Below are 25,436 nucleotides of genomic sequence, written 5' to 3'. Positions count from 1 at the left end.
GTATTTGAATAACAACCAGGCTACCTCAGCAAGTAACCGGACAATAAACGTACAATGCCGTTTCTATCGACATAGCGAACAAGAAGGGTATTCAGTTTAAGACTCAACACCAGAAAACATTGTAATTAATGCAGGAGTTCAAATTTTGTATATTTAGAATAACACTATGTTTAAGTTATACACACATCACAAAAAGTTTTGCATCACCCCGGTTCCCAGAACCCCTAAACTTAGACGTTGACTTTGAATATTGTATCACAGGCACAATGCCTTTGACTGTTCAGAGATGCCACTAAACCCGCCAAAAGATGTAAACAACCATGCATAAGCTGCGCCTATTAGATGGAGGGGGTACTACAACCGATCATTTCTAGTCATTCAACCAGGAAACAGGTACACGGCTCGTGTTGTCTATAGTTCAACCATGCCTAGACGGTCAATAGCGCGGTTCGATAGCGTCCACATTGTTACTTTGTGCTAGGAAGGGCTCTCAACAAGGGAATTGTCCACTCGTCTCGGAGTGAACCAAAGCGATGTTGTTCGGACATGGAGCAGATACAGAGAGACAGGAACTGTCGATGACATACCTCGCTCAAGCCGCCCAAGGCCTACTACTGCAGTGGATGACCGCTACCTACGGATTATGGCTCGGAGGAACACTGGGAGCAACGCCACCATGTTCAATAATTCTTTTCATGCAGTCACAGGACGTCGAGTTACGACTCAAAGTGTACGCAATAGGCTGCATGATGCGCAATTTCACTCCCGACGTCCATAGCGAGGTCCATCTTCGCAACCACGACACCATGCAGCGCGGTACACATGGGCCCAACAACATGCCGAATGGACCGCTCAGGATTGACATCACGTTCTCTTCACCGATGAGTGTCACATATGCCTTCAACCAGACAATCGTCGGAGAGTGTTTGGAGGTAACCTGGTCAGGCTGAACGCCTTAGACACACTGTGCAGCGAGTGCAGCATGGTGGAGATTCCCTGCTGTTTTGGGGTATCATTATGTGGGGCCGACGTACGCCGCTGGTGGTCACGGAAGGCGCCGTAACGGCTGTACGATACGTGAATGCCATTCTTCGATCGTTAGTGCAACCATATGGGCAGCATATTGGCGAGGCATTCGTCTTCATGGACGACAATTCGAGTCCCCATCATGCACATCTTGTGAATGACTTCCTTCAGGATAACGATATCGCTCGACCTTAGCGGCCAGGATGTTCTCCAGACATGAACCCTAACGAACATGCCTGGGATCGAATGAAAAGGGCTGTTTATCGACGACGTGACCCACCAGCTACTCTGAGGGATCCACGCCGAATCGCCGTTGAGGAGTGGGACAATCTGGACCGACAGTGCCTTGATGATCTTGTGGATAGTATGCCACGATGAATACAGTCATGAATCAATGCAAGAGAACGTGCTACTGGATATTAGAGGTGCTGGTGAGTACAGCAGTCTAGACCACCACCTCTGAATGTCTCGCTGTGCGGTGGTACAACATGCACTGTGTGGTTTTAATGAACAATAAAAAGTGCGGAAATGATTTTTATATTGATCTCCATTCCTGTTTTCTGTACAGGTTCCGGAACGCTCGGAAGTGAGGTGATGCAAAACTTTTTTTTAATGTGTGTATTATCCAAATCGCAATAATGTTAACTGTTGAGAATATTAAAGCATGTTTTTCTAATTTGATTGTGCTTGACATGAATATTGATCCCGTTATGGTACAGGTCCAGGATCGTATTACAGGATCAGTGGTTCTAGGATATTTCTAACACGTCTTAATTCTCGGTGTATGGAGGAAGAAAGACCAAGGGTACTTACAAGTGTGTAAAGTTACGTAACTCACTTAACTAATGCGATATGAAGAGTGGCCCTGTCATTTATAAAGTTACATCACAATGAATATCCTACAACTAGAGCATACCCTATGGATTTCTCTGAGATTTTCTAGGATATTCAGACTATATTCTCGTCCCCAAGCTAATCAAAATTCACTATTAGATCAAAACATTATTAATAAAAAAACACAAAATAATAAACATCATTGATCAAGGGAAACTAATCTCTGTTCAAAGAATAAATGCAATTCTGCACTGTACAAATGTATCTTAGTCAGAACCCATTTAAATCAAGATTAAACAATGACATAATTGTCCAATGGACATATAAAACAAAATAAAAGTCCCTCTAAACTAATACTAGCAATCAACTGCCTACTTCTGCCCTGTTTGTTGGAACGTGATCTGTGAAATGACTGACATCGCTGCAGCACGAAACTCTAGAAGAAACTACTCCTGAACACTAGGTGCAAAACTTCAGTGGAGATAAAAAATACCTTAACAGTGATCACAGCAATTTACATTTACACCCCTATAATGCCGGAGCGAATTGCAATATGACCGTGAATATAACGTGGTGGCGAAACGGAGTGACGATTCTCGAAGAAATCTGCGCCGTCGGTAAGGCTTCAGTCCTTCAGACTATTCTGAACGATAAAATACAAGACCATGGACAGCAGACTGCGGCCCACAAAATACTAAATCTGAATACTGGCTTGTAGCTTCTCTGCACACAGCAGACGAGAGATATGAAATCCCAGCCTTAAAGGCGAAATTCAGAAACGTCTCAATATGACAGTGTAATACGAGAAGTGCTCTCAAGACCACCGTATGCTGCATAATGAACGACAATTCCCAGCGAGAAGGCGAAGTTCAGAATCGTCTAAGTTTGCAACAGGTACAGCGGCCTAACTACGTGCTAAATTACAGGCTCGCCTGAGAGCAAAAGATAGTAAGTCTGTCCGTCGTCGAAAAAAGCTGACACGGAAGACGTCTGTTCCTCATGGGCGTCCAGATCGAAGACCCTTTCTCAAAACTACCGGCTCTGCCGCATACCTCTGTTTCCTCCCTCCTAAGCGTGCACAGTGAATCATAATCATAGAATTCCCTGACTAGTCTCCCTCTCTGCTCACTCTTCCAACTGCTGACCGACCAGCAACTTTAGTTTCGTTTTTGGCTTCGGAACTTCTAGAATTCATCTCCACTTTGTCGTCTAAACAAAATTCCACCAACTGGCGGTCACTCATCGAAAAATTCGCGGTAAGCAGCCTGGCGCTCGTGACCACCGCCTGACGGCTGATGGCGCCACCATGTCGCTTAGGACATTCCACACTTTCTCTGTATTGTTCAACAAGATTTCTAGACGTGACTGCAAGGGGCCATCGAGCTCAGGAATACACTGTGTCTGCGCTCTCATGATGCAATCTGTGAGGTCGCCAACCACTGTAACATGAAAGGATCTTGAATTCATCAGCGTGTCGTTGAGGGACCTCCCACAGTAAACTGGACTGGGAGACCACCTTTGAAAGCTGGGATACCGCATCCCCACACTGCTCGGCAGTTCTGGGCTGGACAGCTCTGCCTGCACACACACTGTGAGACCTATGTCCCATTTCTGCATCTTGTTCCTCTCGGCACACAATCTTTGATAACAAAAACCAATCACCTATGATGCAATGAGCAGTAAGAATTGTACTCTGTGGTGTCAGTCACATTTAAACGTATTCATAACAATAGAGAATCTATCAGATAGTTCCTAATTTCAGATTAATCATGCAGCAAGGAGTAGAAACTGAATCATTGTAAGGTGCAAAACATTGCCACCTTAAAAGTAAAGTTGGTTGTACATTTAACTTTTAGCAACTATGCTGTTGTAATTAATAATTAGACTTGTCCATGTCCTGCTGCAGTACCGTTGTAAGCTTGTACTCTGCCCTGTGGTGATGATGAGCTGCCGATCGCACATTGGTGCTGGTATTTCAGTCCCCCTTGTTCCACCACCCACCCCATTCACAAGTAATACTGGTTCATTCACAATCATCGTGGAAAATGGCATAGTCTTTATTATCAGCTTAATCTCTTGCACAGCTATTGTTTCTACACCATCTACAGCGCTCCAAGGGAACCACTTTACCACTTTGCTGTTTTATGGCTGGGGGGGGGGGGGGGGTGTAGGCTAACATTTTGTCTGTTGCTTAACACACGTGAACACAGTCTGGACTGTTTGATGTCTTTGTCGACAGGTGGATATGGTGCTGGCCAACATAGTGCTCACCAACTCGGATGAACACTTCTCACGAGCCTCCGAGTTCATTCCTGAGCGATGGCTCAAGGACGATCACTCTGCCCAGACAGCGCACCCCTTCGCCTTCATGCCCTTCGGCTTCGGCCCCAGGATGTGCATCGGCCGCAGATTCGCTGAGCTCGAGATCTACACCTTGCTGGCCAGGGTAAGTAGTCTGCACTCTCACTCGCGCGGGGCGGGGGGGAGGGTGGAGGAAAGGGAGGGAAGGCGGCACATCTGTCCTCAGCTGGTGGAGCAGGTCCCATCTCCTTCACTACCAACAACACAGCTATTTTTAGTTATTTTATTTATTTACACGTCAACTTCCGTAGGACAAAATTGAGGAGCAAATCTCCAAGGTCATGCAGCGTGTCAGTACATGAAATTACAACATAAAAGTAATAACTGATAAAACAAAATGTTTATGAACCCAACAAAATTCAAGCCTAAAGTTTATGTAAACACAATCAACATAATAACATAAGAATCAGCTTAATTTTGCAAAAAAACTCTTCATTTTCTATTTGAAAGCGCGTGGACTACTGCTAAGATTCTTTAATTATTTTGGTAGTTTATTGAAAATGGATATAGCAGCATACTGCACACCTTTCTGCTCAAGAGTTAAGGAAGTCTGATACAAATGGAGGTTGGATTTATGCCGAGTATTAACTAAATGAAAGCTGCTTATTCTTGGGAATAAGCTGATATTGTTAACAAGAAACGACAGTAAAGAATGTACATATATAGAGGCCAATGTCAAAATATCCAGACTAGTGAACAGGGGTCGACAAGAGGTTCGCGAACTTACACCACTTGGTGCCCGAACCGCGACGACTGGACCCTGTACACTTGACAGCTGCAGTCAAGGTCCCCTCCACATCTCGGATGAGGCCCCCAGCGGACATATCGAGTGAACACTGGCTTTCTTTCCAGCCCTCAAAGCTATCTTCCTAAGGGGCTCCATAATGCGCCTAACATTGGAGCCCCTATAACTGGCAAACCCCTGCCCATGTGTTCCTGCTCAGACGCTGCTGAAGGGACAGCCACCTGTTCACTCACAGGGTGAACAGAAGATGCCATTAGCCAGCCTCTACATTGGCCCAGAAAAGAATCCCATTTGGGTTGACAAAGTGTGGTGATAGACCCTACCACTTACAAATCGAGCAGCGCACTTCTGAATTGTAGGGGCCGTGTGTTAATTACTACATGTTGCTTGTCATGCTTTCGTGTGGCAAGTACTTCCATTCTCCGCATAATGTTGAGGTGTTGTGATGCACATGTAACTATAACAAATATTTTTCACAAATAGCGTAGTAAAACACTTTTCACTTCAACAGAACACAGTGTGAATCACACATAACATACTTGTAATAGTTACGTGAATCACACTGTGTTCTGGTGAAGTGAAAAGTGTTTTACTACGTTATTTGTAAAAAATACTTGTTATAGTTATATGTGCATCACAACACCTCAGCATTATGCGGAGAATGGAAGTACTTGCCACACGAAAACATGACAAGCTACCTGTAGTAATTAACACACAAGTGATCCAGAAAATTCATGCACACCAAATGTAAAGAATAAATATAAACGAAAACCTACTGATGATGGCACAGTGGTGCCGAAACATGTTTGGGTACTGAGAAAAACGGTGTTTTGCATAACTGGTGGACCTCACATCCAACCAATTTTAATTGCAAACACGGCCAATACAAGGAACTGCAAATCAAAATGATGGACAGTACACTATTAATGCTAAATTCGAACACTACAGGGTCGTTTATTTCTTCTTATCTGCATTATCTTACATTTTGCTACATTTAGTCCAAGCTACCATTCAGCATACCAAATAGAAATTCCATCAGAGTCATACTATATTTTTCTACAGTCACTCAACGACGATATTTAGCCATATACTACAAATTCATCAACAAACAGTCTTAGATTGCTGAGATTGCTGAGAACAAGAGTGACCCTATCACACTTCACTGGAGCATTCTTGACCCTAATCTTGTGATTAGATTAGATTAGATTAGTTTTTCGTTCCATAGATCCGTGCTGAGGAAATCCTCGTGGATGTGGAACACGTCAATTTTTTTTAAGCTGAAATAACAATACTAATAGTATGAACATATACAATACATCATTTGTTTGTATTAAAAAACTCGTCGATGGAGTAGAAGGAGTTGACCACTAGTAAGTCTTTCAAGCTCCTTTTATACTGATCTTTATTTGTAACTAAATTTATTATGTTTGCTGGCAAATTATTGAAGTTGAGTGTTCCTGGGTAGGGGACCCCTTTTTGAACAAAGTAAGTGCTTTTAAGTCCTTGTGCAGATCATTTTTGTTCCTGGCATTGTATGTATGAACTGAGCTCTTTGTTGGAAAAAGAGATATGTTACTTAGGACAAATTTCATTAAGGAGTAAATATACTGAGAGGCAGTAGTTAGTATACCCAGTTCTTTGAAGCGATTTCTACAGGACGTCCGTGAATTTACTCCACAAATAATACATATTACACTCTTTTGGACTGTGAAAACTTTTGTTTGACTTGAAGAGTTACCTCAAAATATTATACCATATGACATTATGGAATTGAAGTAGGCAAAGTATGCAAGCTTTTTCGTTTTTATGTCGCCTATGTCTGCTAACACTCGAATTGCAAATACAGATTTGTTAAGGCGTTTCTGCAGTTCTGTGGTGTGCCTCTTCCAACTGAATTTATTATCAAGTTGTAATCCCAGGAATTTAAGACTTTCGACCTCTTCTATCTGCTCTTCTTCATACTTTATGCATATGCTGGGTGGAAACCTCTTACAGGTTCTGAATTGCATATAGTGAGTCTTTTCGAAGTTTAATGTCAGTGAGTTGGCTTTAAACCATTTATTAATATCCATTAAAATATCATTAGCAGATCTTTCTAGAACTACACTCGACATACTATTTATTGCAATACTTGTGTCATCTGCAAGCAAAACGAACTCTGCTTCTGGCAGTGTAACTGATGAGAGACCATTAATGTACACAAGAAAAAGCAATGGCCTAAGATGGATCCTTGTGGGACACCGCATGTAATTTCTTCCCATTCTGATGATGACTGATGGCTTAATTCACTAGCCCCTTGCACTGACAGCCTTTGTTTCCTGTTAGTGAGGTATGACTTGAACCATTTTGCAGCACTGCCAGTGACACCATAGAATTCTAATTTATTTAAAAGGATGTTGTGGTTCACACAATCGAATGCCTTTGACAAATCACAGAAAATACCTGCTGCTTGTAACTTGTTATTTAATGAATTAAGTACATTTTTACTGTAGGTGTAAATAGCTTTCTCGATATCAGAACCCTTCAGAAATCCAAACTGTGATCTTGATAATATGTTATTTGTGGTCAGATGGTTGAGAAGCTGCCTGTACATTACTTTTTCTAAAATTTTTGAGAATGCTGGCAAAAGTGAAATCGGTCTGTAGTTTGATGGTATCTCTTTATCCCCTTTCTTGAATAGAGGCTTAACATCTGCATATTTTAGCCAGTCAGGAAATGTCCCAGTTATAATTGACTGGTTACACAAGTAACTTATAATTGTACTAAACTCACAAGAACATGCCCTAATTAACTTTGTTGATATTTCATCATAACCACTAGAATGCTTTGTTTTTAAAGATTTTATTATGGAAGTTATTTCTTTTGGTGAAGTGACTGACATATATGTACTTGAAGCTATTTGTAAAGGCTAGTTTCAGATATTCCAGGGCATTATTTACTGATCCTGACAATCCCATTCTATCAGTAATGGATATAAAGTACTTGTTAAATAGATTTGCCACACTATGCCCATCGGTTACTAATGTGTCATCTACCCTTAGTGCTATTTGCTCCTGTTCCTTTCTGGTTCTACCAGTCAACTCTTTCACTATATCCCATATTGTTTTTATTTTGTACCCTGACATTGCTATCTTCTTCACGTAGCGCATTTGTTTAGATGTCTGAATTACTGTTTTTAATATTTTACAGTAATCCTTGTATTTAGCTAAATCGTCAGTACTGGAGCTATTCTTGGTCGACAGATACATTTTCCTTTTTGTCTTACAGGAAATCTTTATTCCTTGTGTAATCCATGGTTTTATTATAGACTTCTGTTTAATTTGAGTAACTTTTAGAGGAAAACAGTTTTCAAACATGGTACTGACATTGTTCATGAATGTGTTATATTTTTCATGCATGTCATGAGCACTATAAAATCCTTCCAGTTCATATCTTTGAGCAGTTTTCTAAAACACGTAGTTTTGGTTGATTGACTACTCTCCTGTACTCGGATTTAGCAGTCTTGATAATCCGCTTAGAATTTACATCTAAAACAAGGAGCTGCATGTCCTGATCTGATAGTCTATCTATTACAGGTTTTATGATATGATTTTGTTCCTTTGATTTGTCTATAAAAATTTTATCAGTAGCTGTCCTTGAGGATTTAGTGATCCTAGTTGGAAAGTTTACAGCGTGAATTAGATTGAAAGACAACATTACTAACTGCAGTAAATGTTTACTGGAAGATTGCAGTAGAAAATCTGTAGTAAAGTCACCAGCAATCATAATTTCTTTGTTTCTTCCTGTTAAATAACCCAAAAGAGCTTCTAGATGATTTATGAATAGATTATAATTTCCTGCAGATGCTCGGTAAATAGTTACTATTATATAGGATCTGTTATGGAACTCTACTTCTGTTGCACATGCTTCTAGATGCTGCTCTAAACAGAATTTATTAATGTCAATGTTCTTGAATTTATGGCAGTTTTTAATAAATGTGGCAACTCCTCCTCCATCCATATCTACTCTGCAGAAGTAGGAAGCTAGCTTGAATCCTGAAATGTTTAACGTATCTATACCAGTGGTCACTTGATGTTCAGAGAGGCAGATTGTGTCAATTTAGTTAGAGGAATTCATTACATCGATACAAATGAGTAGTTCATCAACTTTATTTCTGAGTCCCGGAATGTTCTGGTGTAATAAACATAACGGATACTGCATACTAATGGGATTATAATTGCTTTGGCGAAGATGAACTGGCAGTTTATGATTACTTTCTGTTAAACATTGTTTAAATGGAGGCTGTATGCTAAAATCTGACTCCTGTTCATCTGTTTTCTCAAACTGTGTGTGTCCGCCAATCTCTCTTAAAACTCGTTTTCTTTCCCCCTTCCCTATCCTAAAAAAGGCATCCCTCTGACACCTGTGACCACTGATATTTTACCACTTGTGACAGTGTCCTCCCTTACGTTTTCTGCAATCAACGCAGACAGTTTTCCCTTCCCTTTCCTATTGAGGTGAAGGCCATGCCTAGTGTAGTCCCACCGATCGATAACATCCACAGGAATCAAACCAATATGGGACCCTATATCCGGCCTAAGCAGCCACTCCATCTCCAAGTTCACCCTCCTGATGGAAGAGTCCAAATGAGTCTGATCATGGCGTCTCAACACAGACACAAATCCCACACTCGTATGCTTCGTTTCTGACTCTATCTTCACCAGGTCACTCTCTATAGAATATTCAGAGTCTCTGTCAATGCTATTTCCCCGACCACCCACTATAACCACGGCATCCTCCTGTGTGAAATTCTTGCATAAAGAACCTAAATCCTCTGTTACCTGACCCAGATCTGCACTAGGCTTGAAAAAGTTTGTGACCTGGTACTCTGGACCTAGATTTTCCTGCAGTAGTTGGTCAACACCTCTACCACGGGAACTACCTAACAACAGAACTTTCTTTCTCTTTACAAATTTCCCTACCTTTTTCAAGTCCTTGAAAGCTTGTTGTGCCCTTTCTACAGCTTCAGCAACATGAGGCTCATTCGATTCTGACTGAGGCAACAGGTGAAATCTATTTTCAAGATTAATGATAAAGCTGTCTGATGCTCTCCTTTGCCTGTTCCCCTATTACCTGTTGCCACTTCCCATTTCTGTTCACCCTTCTCCCTCTTTAACCTGTCCAGATCCTCCCTTGCCTTGTCTAGGTCAGCTTGAAGAGCTGCAATTTTCCCTTCCTGTTCTAGTATTTTCCTATCTCTACTTCAGACCCTAAAATACCACTGGTGAGCCTCATTTATGTCCCCATTTCCCACGCCACTACATTCGCCCCAATGAAAGAAACTACAGCACCCATCACACAATACCCCGGAACTAACGATCCTACGGCATGTCACACACTTCTCAAATGGTTCAAAAGGCTCTGAGCACTATGGGACTTAACATCTGAGGTCATCAGTCCCCTAGAACTTGAAACTACTTAAACCTAACTAACCTAAGGACATCACACACATCCATGCCCGAGGCAGGATTCGAATCTGCGACCCTAGCGGTCGCTCGGATCCAGACTGTAGCGCCTAGAACCGCACTTCCACAGCGGCCGGCTACACACTTCTCACTCATGGTAAAAACAGAAATCGTATAAACTGATTTAAGTACTGACTAAAACGTAAACAAAGGACCCTAGAAACTATTCGGGATTTCCACCTAGTTGTATTCTGCTTTTGATGATTGATTTGCCCATTCTCCCTGTATTTTCTGATCACTTCTTCCAGATATGGAGTTAAACAAGACTGGATTACATAAATATTGGGTGTAAAACAATGCGCCAATGAAAAGTTTAACACCTGATGTTATGAGGTCGTTAGAACTTGGAAAGATTGGAGAGGCTGGGTGATAATAGAGGCTGTGACAAGATTGTTTGCTCGCCTGTGTTTCCAGGTTGTGCGCCGCTTTCAGCTGCACTTTGATGGCGAGATGCGATGGAGGACTACGTTGCTGCATGCACCAGTGACACCACTCACCCTAAAGGTCACCGTGAGGGAGCAGGAGGTGTGACACCACACCCCTAGCTACTGCTCTGACATCACAATGAAAAGCAGCTACTGTGCAGCTGGAGCAGTATTGGAATCTTACACAACCCAGTAGTGACTGGCATTGGTGCTTTGCAACAGTATTCATTGTTTTCAATTCCCATTTTTTGCCAGTTTTTCAAAACTTGATGTGAGTCCCAAAGTCAGGAAATTAAGCACATTCATTTCATTTTATTGTATATTACAATACTTTAACCTTATTTTTTAGCCAGTATGATGGAGTGCACATTTATGTTTCTTATTTGTAGGAAGAAATAAATAAAGCAATTAAAGCTAATTACAAAAGTGATATTGACTTTCACACTATGACAATATTTATCAAAAGATAATCAGAATCTTATCTTATTACGTGTAAAAGAGTTTAAGAAGAGTTATATGATAATTATAACAGTAAATGTATAATAGACACAATGGAAATAGGGATGACTACCATCAATATGGTTTCAACTTTCTTCTACAAGCAGTGTTTCACAGTTTCTAAATATTTCAATAATCCCATCATAAACACTTCAAAAAGTTGTTTGAGAGAAATTTTTTTGATCAAATGTACATCTTTAGTTTTATACAGATATCTGGTATTATGTCAATATTTGAAGACAATCGGTCAAGAACTTTTGAAGATTATTGCTAAAAACTTATATATATATATATATATATATATATATATATATATATATATATATATATATATATATATATATATATATATATTAAAATGTGCAGCTCTGTCTGTCTGAACATTCTATCGAGAACTTTCCAAATTTTTGCTAACAATATATTGATTGAATATATGTTCACATCTTTTATATATATATATATATATATATATATATATATATATATATATATATATTGTGTCCACTCAAATATTTATTAGAGTTTTGTGCAAACAATTGAAGTAAATCATTTAAGAATCTTTCCAGATTTTCCATCTTTATATATAGTCTACATATACATCAGGTGTACACCTAGAGTTGACGAAAAGCGTTGGTTTGTGTCCTGCTACAAAAAATAAGTAAATAAATAATTTAAACAAACTGCCTGTTGGCTTCTGTCTCTGGTTCTTCGGCCGACGTTGGTCTAATGATTTTCCTAACGTTCGGCAGCATGAGCGGTTGGCAATGTCAAAGCTTCACCCTCCATTGCTGGTGGTGGACTGGAGGCCAACTCGCGGCCGCAGACTATATGTACCTGGTGCGCCGACGTCCAAGGGCTTCTCTGCGGTCATTTCCGGTGCGGTTCTCCTCTTGCTGCCCGCAACGATCGTTCGTTGTAGCAGGAGAATAGAGGATCAGTTTATCTTTAGGCAGTCGTCTTTCCTGTTGAAGCTGTTCTCGTGTTTACGTATTTCTTCAACTTCTTTGAACAAGCGAGTGTGATTCCTCTTCCCTATAGCAAGAACTCCCGTCTCGGGGAGTTTTACTATGTGGTCGGCTTCACACAGGGCGTGCTCTGCCACGACGATTTCTCCACCTGCCCCATCCTGCAATGTCACTTATGTTCTGTGATCCTGGTGTTCATTGATCGTCCAGTCACTCCAATATAAACTTTTCCGTATGTGCATTGTATGTGGTAAATTCCCAACATTGCAAGTGGTTCCCTTTTCTCCTTTGCCGATCTGAAACACTCTTTGATCTTCTTTGTCAGTTTGTAAATAGTCTTTACGCTGTGTTTGCGTAATATAAGACCGATTCTGTCCGTCACCTTGGGAACGTATGGCAGAAACGCCGTACCCGAGATTTCTTTTTCCGACTTTTCCGTAAGTATGTGTGCATTTCTCTGGCTAACAGATATACGGGTGCACTTCTAAACTGACAACGGGGCGTCTCTGAATGCCCTCCTTGTGGAGCTTTAGTAGGCTATTATGTGAAAGAGAAATTCTGTTGAATTTTATATTTAAAATAGTGTGATGTAACTTTCATGAGGTGTTCCGGAATTTGTTGTAAAGCTTGCTCGGAAATGCCTGACAGGAGGGCGAGATAATCATCTAGAGGCTGAAGTTCCTTTGTCTGTGTTTGCGTTAATAGTACATATGTTTTTTGTATGGAGTCCGCATTTAGCAAAACACAATTTTGTTTTTTATCCCAAACATGTTTCATTGTGGTTGCAGCATCATCAGGGGGTTTTAGACATAAAGAATGTTCTTTACTGTTTATATACATGTAAATATTAGCTTTTAAATCGTAATTACAGATTTTTGAAGAGCACATAAAATTATGTACTCATACCTTTTTACCACATGGCGTGGTTTTCCTGCTGTATTATGTTTTTACAGTGTCTGCTTTCTTATACAGTTTGTCATATGCAACCATATACAACTTAATGTAGACAAAATATTACAATTTCAAAACTGTTATGACTATGCTTGAAATTAATTAATTTTATGTAAAAGGTTTTATGTGTGTGTGTCTGTGTCTATTTACATTATGTTTCGCTTATATTTTCTTTTCTCCTCATCTTCTTCACTGTGGAGCTCTGTGTATTGAGGTGTCACTGTCACTGTTTCACTGTCTGCCAGCTGTAAAAACAAGATGGCGGACAATGGAACAGTTGAAGGTGTGGAAACAAGATGGCGGTCAGTGGAACATTTAAAGGTGTTACTAGCAGTTCTTTTGAATCCTTCAGAGGTGCATGTGCCATTTTGTTTGTGTGTGTGTGTGTGTGTGTGTGTTTGAGGATTCTGCATTATATATATATATATATATATATATATATATCCTTTTTTCAGTTTTGTCTGTGTGTATGTATGTATGTGTGTGTTGGGGGGGGGGGGGAGGTGATCTTTAGGTTGGTGTTATCGAATAATTCTATTCGGACAGAGAACAGAGTTCCAATACAGAGAGCAGTGTATTCATTTATTATTTGTTTTCCTTCAGCTATGGCTTTTTGTATGTGATAGTTTTCTTCAATTATTGGTTTTTGTGGTGGCCTGATGCTGCATTTGAGAATTTTGAAGTCAGTATTGATATCTGTTGGGCAATGTTTCTTGTCCATAAGGTGTTCAGCAAATGTGGAATGAAAGCTGTTACTTTTTAATGCTCTTCTGTATTCTGTGTATCTGGTACTAATGTTTCTGCTTGTCTGTCCTATATAAACTGATTTGCAGTTCGTCTGTGCTTTTGTTGGTTGTCCTTAGTTTTCTCTGTGTTGAGTTGTCTGTCCTGTAGGCTATTTTTAGCTCTCGTTTTTTGAGTATGTTGCCTATTCTGTGGGCTGCTTTGTTGTTGTAGGCGAGAGTAAACCACTTGTTTGTTGTTGTGGGCGTTTCTTGTTCATTTGTGCTCATATGTGTGTTCTATGTGTGTGTTCTATGTGTTTGTAAGTTGGTGAGAAGGCTTTAGTTTATGTGTGTTGGGTGTTCTTTTTAATTTTGTGGTTCAGTTTATCTATAGTATTTGTATCATATCCATTTTCTGCAGCTATTGTCTGATTGTCTGTAATTCATTGCTATAGTTGTTTTGAGTGAGTGGAGTTTTGTTCAGTCTTTGTAGCATATACTGGAAACCGCCTAGTTTGTGTGCAATCGAATGATCAGAATGTTTGTGAATGACTGTGCTGGTGATGGTTACTTTTCTGAATATGGAGAATTGGTGTCGTTTTCTATTCCTATGGTGGATTTTATTTTCGGGTGCACTTTGTTTATATCACTGTGGAGTTGTTGGATGCCACTGTGTGTTTCATTCAGAAGTCATATGATGTCACCGCTCAGGGACTGGGTGTTGTGTTGTCCTAATCATCATCATTTCATCCCCATCGACGCGCAGGTCGCCTAAGTGGCGTCAAATCGAAAGACATGCACCAGGCGAACGGTCTACCCGACGGGAGGCCCTAGCCACATGACATTACCTACATAACGATAATATTTTATGAGGAGGCCTCGTGATCTGCATCTTACCTGCGTGCGAAAATACCTATGGAACAATGAGGGCTAATGAGGCAGAATCATTTAAAGTGAAAGTTAAGTTTCCTCCAATAAGCGAAACAAACTTAGGTAGACAGGGTCCTTTTGCCCTTCGTAAAACACTTAATTGTCAGATTTAATTGTATTCATACATACTTTTAAAATAAATCAAGAACATTAAATAAAATCAAATAACTGAATGTTCTGCAGCAGGTAGACAGTACGCTGCTTGATATTTTACTGTAGTACATAAGCTTATGTCAGGTTTATTGCCTTCTTCAGTACATCTGCACACAATTGGACTTATTTATAAATTGATTAGAATACCATTTATAAAGATTTTTTAAAATTTGATATTGTACTCACGTTCTGACATTGTATATGAACGTATTTCAACACTGAGCAAACTACTGTTGCTGTCTGTAGTTGCTGGGTGCAATTTACATTAAGTTACTTAGGCCTGTCCATGTAATGCTTGATGATGAAGATGCTTTACTTTGAAATATACATACATATACAATATCCCTACCTCAATGAAGTCGCCGGATATATCTGCTCTTACTATAAATTTTTCCGGCACAGCTCTGTGCAATGCTGGCCGACCTATCTGTCATTTATGAAAGGAAGCAACTGATTTTTCTATTGCAATAATCGGGATGATCATGGATGGAAGAAATTAGTAAATTCTTTAAATTGAAATAAATGGTTGTTAAAAGTTACTTTTTATGAGAAAGATCATTATTACGAGATTTTTAAAACATTTACATGGGACTTGAGATAACATTACTACATATGCGCGAGGCTGCTTTTTACCTGATACATATAATACTCAGGCTCCGACATCGCTGCACCGCGACCGGGCCAGCCAACACGATACACCAGGCTAGACCAGAGCAGACTCCAGACTAGCAACAACTTACTGCTACAGCTACACAGTTCCTACTACAGTCAACACTGCTCTCTGGTGGAGGAGGAGATTAGTGTTTAACGTCCCGTCGACAACGAGGTCATTAGAGACTGAGCGCAAGCTCGGGTTAGGGAATGACGGGGAAGAAAATCGGCCGTGCCCTTTCAAAGGAACCATCCCGGCATTTTCCTGGAAGGATTTTAGGGGAATCACGGAAAACCTAAATCAGGATGGCCAGAGACGGGATTGAACCGTGGTCCTCCCGAATGCGAGTCCAGTGTGCTAACCACTGCGCCACCTCGCTCGGTGCTCTCTGGTCAGAGACCTTGCATATCGCAGGCAGTGCATGAGCAATACATCGAAATTACATCTGCTCGGACCTCTTACACCATAACTTCAAATGGAATAGTCCGCTGTGTTCCTCTAACCAATCTGTCACTCTCCTGCCCCTGTGACATGGCGGATTATTTGTTAAAATATGCCCCTGCCATCGGTGCCATGAAGGGGTTGTCGTGGTCTGCGACCAGTGTAAGTTATTCGTTGGCCGTCAGGATGTCTTGCACGAACTCTACTGGACCCATGCATGCCTACTTGAATGTTCCCCAGAGCATAATGGAGCGGCCGCCAACTTGTCTCAGCCCCGCAACACAGGTGTCACGGAGCTGTTCCCCTAAAAGACGACGGACTCGCTCCCTCCCATCAGCGTTATGAAGGAGGTGTTGGGATTCATCAGACCACGCTCTGACACTGCGCCAACGTCCTGTGCTGATGCTCACATGACCATTTCAGTCGTAGTTGCCGCAGTCGTGATGTTAAGATCGGCACACGCGTGGGTAGTCGGCTGCGGAGGCCCATCTTTAGGAGCGTCAGCTGCACTGAGTGTTCAGACTGGCTTGTACTCCGCCCAGCGTTAAACTCTTATGTTAGTTCCGCCACAGTTCGCCGCCTGTCCTGTTTCACCAGTCTGCCCAGCCTGCGATGTCCGACATCTGTAATGAGGGGTGGCCGTCCAACCCCACGACTTCTGGACGCGGTTTCACCTCGGTTTGCCATTTGTTGAAGAAACTCGCCACAGCACTCCTCGAACACCCGACAAGTCGTGCAGCTTACGAAATGCTTGTGCTGAGACTCCCGGTCGTCACAATCCACCCTCGGTCAAACTCAGACTGATCGCACGCCTTTGCCATTTCAAACAAGGGCAGCACACTCACTAATACTACAAGCACCGTGCGTGTGTCTGAGTAGCAGTCATTCGTCGCCAGGTGACGCTGCTGTCGCCTGCACGAGTTTATAGCGATAGCAGGTCGGTGGTCACGATCTTCTGGCTGATCTATGTAAACCATTGTTTTCATGCAAGATGGGACAACACCCCATGTCGCTCACCTAGTGAAAGATCTGCTTAATGCAATCCCCCACGAACATGTTATCTCCACAGGCTTTCCAGATGCACGGCCTACAAGATCACCCGATCTGAATCCATGTGAATTTTGGCCCTGGGGATATCTAACAGAACGGTTTACCAAGGACATGTTCGGTTTCTACGTGACCTGAAAGCCAGTAAACAGGAACACGTTGCTCAGATTCCATCCAAATTGCTGCGAGCAGCTGTTGATCACAACGTTTTACGGACTCAGGAATTCACCAACGTCTCCTGTGCTCATATTGAATAAATAGCGTAAGCGGTGTTTAATAATAAAATCAACATTATGCCTTTTTGAGTTGTCTGACGTTTCCTGCCCACGTCCCGTTGCTAATACATTAGACATGGATACATTTCTATACGTCCTTCTTGCATTCACAGCACCAGACTTGCACCTGGTGGCCATACTTCGAACTAATTTTTTTGCACCATTAACGCATTAGAATATCAACCAAGTTTCGCCTACATACGATAATTACAGCCCACACTGAACCTCTGCGAGTAGCTGCACTTATTTCCACTGGTATATAGCCATACAATCTGTTGAATCCTGCCTAGTCGTCCAATATGGGGTGTGTAGGGAACCTGCTGTCTCGGATCGCTAGACAACAATTCAAACAAATCTTATTAATGAGTTTTTATGACAATAAGGTAAATGACAATACTTAACTTTGAGAATTACATAAACGTGTCGCAAGCAAAGGGCGACATACAAAATAAGCAAGGCTCTTCAGTATAACAATTCCAAGTTGAGCTACAGAGAATGTACGAGCAAAGTAATGAGCTTTGACGTTTCTATTCAGGTCGCTGATCTTGAAGCTTCTCTTAGAACTTGGCCGGGGGCAGTGGGGCGCGGGGCATATGTTCTGTTCCCATAGAGGCCACTGCGGTCGCGTTATCGTCCTGGAGAGAGGTCGGTCAGCGTACGATTGGCTGATGTATAGCCTCTCTGTTCTATCCTTCCCGACTGGCGTGCAAGCGCTTGACTTTACGCCATAAGACAGTGGTATAAATTAGTCATGCTTCGGGAACTCAAATGGGAACCACGGAGGGAAGGTGGCATTCTTTTCGGGAAACAATATTAATAATATTAGAGAACCGGCATTTGAAGCTGACCGCCGTACGATTCTGCTCCCGCTAATGTACATAAGGACCACAAAGGTAAGATACGAGAAATTAGGGCTCACGCGGAGACATACAGACAGTCGCTTTTCCGTCGCTCTGTTTGCGAGTGGAACAGGAGGGGAAATCACAAGCACTTTACGGCGGTTTGCGCAATACCTTTGTAGATGTAGATATATTAACTCTTCAGCACACTGTGCCTCGGTGGTAATCAAAAATGTTATAACTATTATTAGACCTTCGCGTCGACTACTTTAAATTTGTAGCAGAAATAGTTGGCACCATTGCAGTTAACAATAAATAAATACGTGTACGTCTCGTGAAGTGACCACGACGAGAAAATTAGAGAAATCAGAGTGCATACGAAGGTTGACAGGCAGACGTCATACCCACGCACCATTTTGGAATGGAACAGGACAGGGAGAAACGATACTCGTAGCAAAAGAACCCGCCACCACTTGCGCAGGTGTAGACATAAGCAAAGTTACAAGCACTAATCTCAGAGTTAAGTACTCGCCACTGCGCTCTGTTACTAGCAGCAAACATTTTTTGTATCTTTTGAACCGTTCACGAAGTATCAGAGATGTCCATGCAGTTTCCAAAGCACAAGTGAGATGGCCTTGGCAGCGGTTGCGCTGACATCACAGTGATGAGGTCCAGTGACATCATCTATCTCCGGTCACTTAAGGCCATGCGCGAACAGCGACGCAGCCCAGTAACCGGCTAACGTCGGAGCGCCGCGGGAGATCCTTGCCGCTGCTGTAACCGAGGTGAGTCACTTTAACAGCCGGGTAGTAGCGAGTCTAATTTATACACTCCTGGAAATTGAAATAAGAACACCGTGAATTCATTGTCCCAGGAAGGGGAAACTTTATTGACACATTCCTGGGGTCAGATACATCACATGATCACACTGACAGAACCACAGGCACATAGACACAGGCAACAGAGCATGCACAATGTCGGCACTAGTACAGTGTATATCCGCCTTTCGCAGCAATGCAGGCTGCTATTCTCCCATGGAGACGATCGTAGAGATGCTGGATGTAGTCCTGTGGAACGGCTTGCCATGCCATTTCCACCTGGCGCCTCAGTTGGACCAGCGTTCGTGCGGGACGTGCAGACCGCGTGAGACGACGCTTCATCCAGTCCCAAACATGCTCAATGGGGGACAGATCCGGAGATCTTGCTGGCCAGGGTAGTTGACTTACACCTTCTAGAGCACGTTGGGTGGCACGGGATACATGCGGACGTGCATTGTCCTGTTGGAACAGCAAGTTCCCTTGCCGGTCTAGGAATGGTAGAACGATGGGTTCGATGACGGTTTGGATGTACCGTGCACTATTCAGTGTCCCCTGACGATCACCAGTGGTGTACGGCCAGTGTAGGAGATCGCTCCCCACACCATGATGCCGGGTGTTGGCCCTCTGTGCCTCGGTCGTATGCAGTCCTGATTGTGGCGCTCACCTGCACGGCGCCAAACACGCATACGACCATCATTGGCACCAAGGCAGAAGCGACTCTCATCGCTGAAGACGACACGTCTCCATTCGTCCCTCCATTCACGCCTGTCGCGACACCACTGGAGGCGGGCTGCACGATGTTGGGGCGTGAGCGGAAGACGGCCTAACGGTGTGCGGGAGCGTAGCTCAGCTTCATGGAGACGGTTGCGAATGGTCCTCGCCGATACCCCAGGAGCAACAGTGTCCCTAATTTGCTGGGAAGTGGCGGTGCGGTCCCCTACGGCACTGCGTAGGATCCTACGGTCGTGGCGTGCATCCGTGCGTCGCTGCGGTCCGGTCCCAGGTCGACGGGCACGTGCACCTTCCGCCGACCACTGGCGACAACATCGATGTACTGTGGAGACCTCACGCCCCACGTGTTGAGCAATTCGGCGGTACGTCCACCCGGCCTCCCACATGCCCACTATACGCCCTCACTCAAAGTCCGTCACCGGCACATACGGTTCACGTCCACGCTGTCGCGGCATGCTACCAGTGTTAAAGACTGCGATGGAGCTCCGTATGCCACGGCAAACTGGCTGACACTGACGGCGGCGGTGCACAAATGCTGCGCAGCTAGCGCCATTCGACGGCCAACACCGCGGTTCCTGGTGTGTCCGCTGTGCCGTGCGTGTGATCATTGCTTGTACAGCCCTCTCGCAGTGTCCGGAGCAAGTATGGTGGGTCTGACACACCGGTGTCAATGTGTTCTTTTTTCCATTTCCAGGAGTGTATATTACATGAGTGTGGCGGCTGGCGCGGCCGTCTGACTTGGCTACTGAATAGCAGGCGTCCACCTCCTACCGACAAGGTACTGTGTCTGCATGTGCCGTGTGCTTAGTTGCACTGAGTGTGCAACGTTAAACGACGATTCCTCTGTTCGTATGTAAGCACCGGTGTGTTGAACATACCGATACCGAACGTTGGCTGTGAGATGTCATATGTGTGCAGACAGAGTACAAAACAGTAATAATACTTATTTGGCTTCTGCAGGGTGATTGAAAAGTTCCGCACATCAAGGTGTCTTCAGCAGACTGAGTTTTGAGAGGCATCTGCGTTTCTTCGCTTCTGGTCTCACACTGGAGGTCGCACCATAACTTCACTTACGAAACTTAAGGACGTTTTCCCGGTACGAAGTTTTTTCTACACAAATGTCATGTTCTTTGGGCCGATCTCTGTGCAGCACTATTATTCTTCTGTCGGTTGTTGTAGATATTTATCCGAAAACTGGGATTTAAAGTTGTAACTACTGTGTGCTCTTGCCAACGTAACGAAGCATACGCTGAAAATTAACGTCTGGTCTTTTCTGTTCTCTTGCGTACGTGTAAGTGTGTGTGTGTGAGATGTGTGTGAGTGTGTGTGTGTGTGTGTGTGTGTGTGTGTGTGTGTGTGTGTGTGTGTGGAAGAGAGATAGAGAGTGAGAGCAGTGTGCATGTAAGGATCTTTTTATTTTTCTATTTGTTTGTGTGCGTCTGTATGAGTGTGTGCGTGTGCGTGCGCGTGTGTGTACAACAATTAAATAAACTGCAGCAAGAAAAATGAAGTTTTTATTTACGAAACCAAAATTTCTGTGCTTCCTGCAGAAGATGGCCACACAAACAAAATTGTTAAGTATATAAGTGTTCATAGTATGTGCTTTGTTTCATTATGTCATGCACACTGTTAATAACGTATGTTCAAAATAGGTGCCCCGTCCAGTAACGCATGTACGAAACCGTTTTAGCTTGTCTGTGGCCGCTTTGCGGATCACGTTGACACTAATGGTATTAATCTCAGTTGTTACGTTAATCTTTAATTCCGCCAGTGTGCGTGGCCTGTTTTTATGAATCCTTCCTAGCCCCATAGCAAAAAGTGCAGAGACGTCAACTCTGGGTAAACATAGAGGTCATAGCACTTTAACACGATGTGATCAACAAACGGTTTGCTTAAAAAATGAGTTGTTTCAACAGATTTGTGAAAAGTGGCAGCAGCCTGCTTAGAATTTAAAACACCGTTCACTGCTTCAAGAAGCGAAATGTGTAATGACGTCTCGGGTACATGACACTGCGCTCTGTAGCTTCCAATGAAAGCAGGCGCCACCATTCGATCACTTGTTATAGCACACCACATTCCCTATTCTGACATTGGGGGGTGTTATCATGAACGTAACGTGAATTTCCAGTTTATCAAATTATTGTATTCTGTCTATTACGTACGCACTAAGTAGTAAGGAAACACGCTCCAGTTGTGCAATTCTAAGCAGGTCAACAAATGACGAAACCATTTTCCAGAACGCTAGACGCTTTTCTTTATCCTACGCATCTTTTAGTTGCCATGTAGACTATGAACAAGACATGCACTAAATTTTAACTTCTGCATTCCTTTCTGAGCACTACCATACGAAATCTGAGAGTGAACAGTTTCCTCAAACTTTGGGCTACCTCAGCATCACATCAGTCAGTTTAGAGTTCTTCAGAACGTCCGACCTCCCAGTTCACTTCTTGTCTGCAAATATGTAGTGGTAGTAGTAGTAGTAGTTGATCCAATTTCCCGGACAGGGTGATTAATCTAGCTATTGTTCAGCTGTTCGGCACTCTGGCATATGGATATTTCTCATAAAATGCGTCTGGAACACCATATTACGAACGACTGGCAAAATATTATCAAATAACGGAGACTCGTAACTTTCGGTAAAACGATACGTTTACCAAGCGATGAACTGAGAAACGCAAAGCTTATTTCTGTTCATTTGATACATTAGTTTGCATATAAAATATGCAATTGTTAAACCTCTTCATAAGAAAAGTGATGAAGAAGGTGTAAATATTTATCGTCCAAATTCCTTCATGGCATCTAGTTCCAAAATATTCGAAAAAGTAATGTACTCAAGAACATCTCACATTTAAGTAGAAGTCATTTACTTAGAATAACACGGTTTGGATTCCACGAGGAATACTCAACAGAGAAGTCTGTTCATAAATTCACCTATCAGACATAACAAAAATTAAACAATCTGTCCAAGTTAAAAAAAATCAATATATGAACGACCTTCCGCTTAACATTCAACAAGCTGAATTGTCACTTCTTGCAGATAATACTAGTGTTATCGTAAATCATGTTAGTGAGAAAGAAACAGAAGAGATTGTTAATGATATTTTTCAAATAATTATTAAGTGGTTCTCTGAAACATCCTAGACATTGAGAAAACACACTAAAGTCAATGCTGTACAACAAATAGAGTCAAACAAACAACTGATGTAGCACATTAACAGGAATCTGTAAATAGGGTGGAATTTTCCAAATTTTTCATTGTACGTATTGATGAAAACTTCAACTGGAAGAAGCATATACTGAATTTCTCAGAAATAAGTTCAGCTATTTTTACTCTACACGTAATTTCTAGTGTTGAAGACAAATGAATGAACCTCATGACATATTTTGCATATTTGCAATCAATAACGTCTTATGTGCGAATTTTCTGGGGAACTCACCACTTAGAAAGAAAGTACTGACTGCACGAAAGTGAGCAACATGTGTAATAGGTGGTGTTGCCTGTGATCATCATGTTGAATGATTTCAACATTTCAACTGCACCATCACAATGCATATACTCCCTAATGGAATTAGTCATAAATAACCCGTCACAATCTGAGAAGAGTAGTGATGTCCACACCTACAACATTACAGGCAAAACGACATTTATTATCCACTACTGAAGCTGCCAGTGGCTCAGAAAGGAGTTCCATATGCAGCAACAATAATTTATCATCTTTAAACACATACCCAATAACATGAAAGTCTGACAGGTAGCAAAGAAAGTCTTAAATCCAACCTAAATCCATTTATCTTGGACAAGTCCTTCTATTCCACAGACGAATTTCTGTTTGAAAACTCGTAGCCAGCATATAAAAAACTTGTTTTTAAATGTAGTTTTTCTAAGAGTTTCATTTAATTTTATGAATGTTCTATGCATTTTACTCATGGAGACCATCATCATAACTTTTCGCTTTTTTCATTAATCTCGTTTTGAAACTTCTTGGACTGATGGGTTATATCGTAAGCCAGAAGCATCTTAGATATACTACTCACTTACCCACTGCTATTAACATATCGTTTTTTACTGTTAACGTGCCATTTTTTTCCAAATGCATGCGTGTGTCAGCGTTTTAGGTATTTTTTAAAACTTTATAAAGTAAGGATTTTCCAAATCATTATCACTCTTTTTAAAATGTACAGGGTGTCCCAGCTATCTTGTCCACCCAAAATATCTCTAGAACAATAACATCTATTAGAAAACGACTTTCACCGGTATCAATGTAGGGCTGGGGCCCATGAATGTGTTGGATTTGCCTGACACCTTTCAATGTGGAACCAGGATCTCGAAGGAATATTTGCCTGTGCTTCTTTACATTGCTCCCTTGACTGTGTTTCAACACCTGACTCTCACCTTCCATTGATGTGTCTTGCTCTTGTGTACGATTTAGTCATTATATCTCACTGCTGTAGTTTAGTGTTTTTATGTTCACTCATTTGGGTGGTCATTTTAGCCAGTCTCCGATTACATTTGATGTCACCACATTCCTTGTTCATTTACTTTCTTTCTGAGATGTTTGTTTCCATGGTGTCTTCGCTGATGTCTGTTACCAATGCATTAATTTTCTTTATCGCTTCTGATGTCTGCATATCTTGTATCAAGTATCTGGACTGTGTTACAATCAAGATTTTGCTGTTTGGTTCTGTATGTGCTGCAAAGCTACAGGTATAGCTGTGGGTTTGGCGTAAAAACCAAAACCACACTGGAAAGCGAAATCCGTTCGCTGTAAATGGAAACTGGGCGCAGAAATACGCAAACCACACTACCATTGTTTGTTTTCCATGTATACATTGAAATGCTCTTAGGAATTATCAGCAATGCAGTCTGCTCCTAGCTGCTGAGCACCAACGAATGTTTTTGTTTGGAATTAGGAAACGTTGGCTACTTCAAGTATTTGGTTATGTTCATAATCTCGTTTAGGGTGTGCTTGCGTTATACAGAGAACAGGCTAGTCTTCGTTTAGACCGATGAAGCTGGTACATAGCACTTCTTTTTGGCGCTGAACCCCATATGAATTTGGTAATATTACAAATAGTAGCCATACAAAAAGGAAAACATCTTGTAGTAAATAAATAACACGCAAACACAATAAATATACAAAAAATGGTGTTCTGGGCTAGACAATACCGTTTCATACTCCGGTCCACTAGCTTACAAAGCATTGGATATGTAACATATTTCAGCATAGTACCTGTGGAACACAGTTTAAATTCTGAAATATACCAGATGATGACATAAACAAGGTCGAAACTACTTGTAGCATAAAATATTTCTGTAGATATGTGATAATACACATAAAAACGTCTTACATAAAAAAACATTTTACTAAATCCCCAGACTTGGCAATTACAAACACGACACCAAGTGTTTCATAAATACTTACGAGTATAAGAGCTCTAAACTCTACTGTCCGTTGGTCAAAGATAAACTTCAGGTGCAAGATATGCTCTGAGTGTAATTCAGATTGTGTTGTAG

At 41.9% G+C, this 25,436-nt stretch overlaps 1 protein-coding gene across 14 annotated transcripts in view; it reads left to right on the top strand.

Moving 5' to 3' along the window:
• Window positions 1–25,436, top strand: part of LOC126259432 (probable cytochrome P450 301a1, mitochondrial) — a 414,350-nt gene that overhangs the window by 129,500 nt on the left and 259,414 nt on the right. For 10 of the 14 annotated variants that reach the window (XM_049956243.1, XM_049956237.1, XM_049956238.1 and 7 more), the window contains exon 1: window positions 19,079–19,156. Coding sequence is in view for 4 of the 14 variants with exons in the window: in XM_049956230.1 (XP_049812187.1) it covers window positions 4,100–4,306; window positions 10,885–11,001 (324 nt within the window). In the remaining 10 variants the exon portion in view is untranslated. Of the gene's footprint in view, window positions 1–4,099; window positions 4,307–10,884; window positions 11,248–19,078; window positions 19,157–25,436 lie in introns of those variants that run through there. The other 4 variants (XM_049956239.1, XM_049956236.1, XM_049956230.1 and 1 more) reach the window with 3 other exon arrangements.

Source organism: Schistocerca nitens, chromosome 5 (assembly GCF_023898315.1).
Source record: "Schistocerca nitens isolate TAMUIC-IGC-003100 chromosome 5, iqSchNite1.1, whole genome shotgun sequence".
Taxonomy (NCBI): domain Eukaryota; kingdom Metazoa; phylum Arthropoda; class Insecta; order Orthoptera; family Acrididae; genus Schistocerca; species Schistocerca nitens.
Note: the sequence above shows the minus strand (reverse complement) of the source record. Positions and strands in the feature narration are given on the sequence as shown.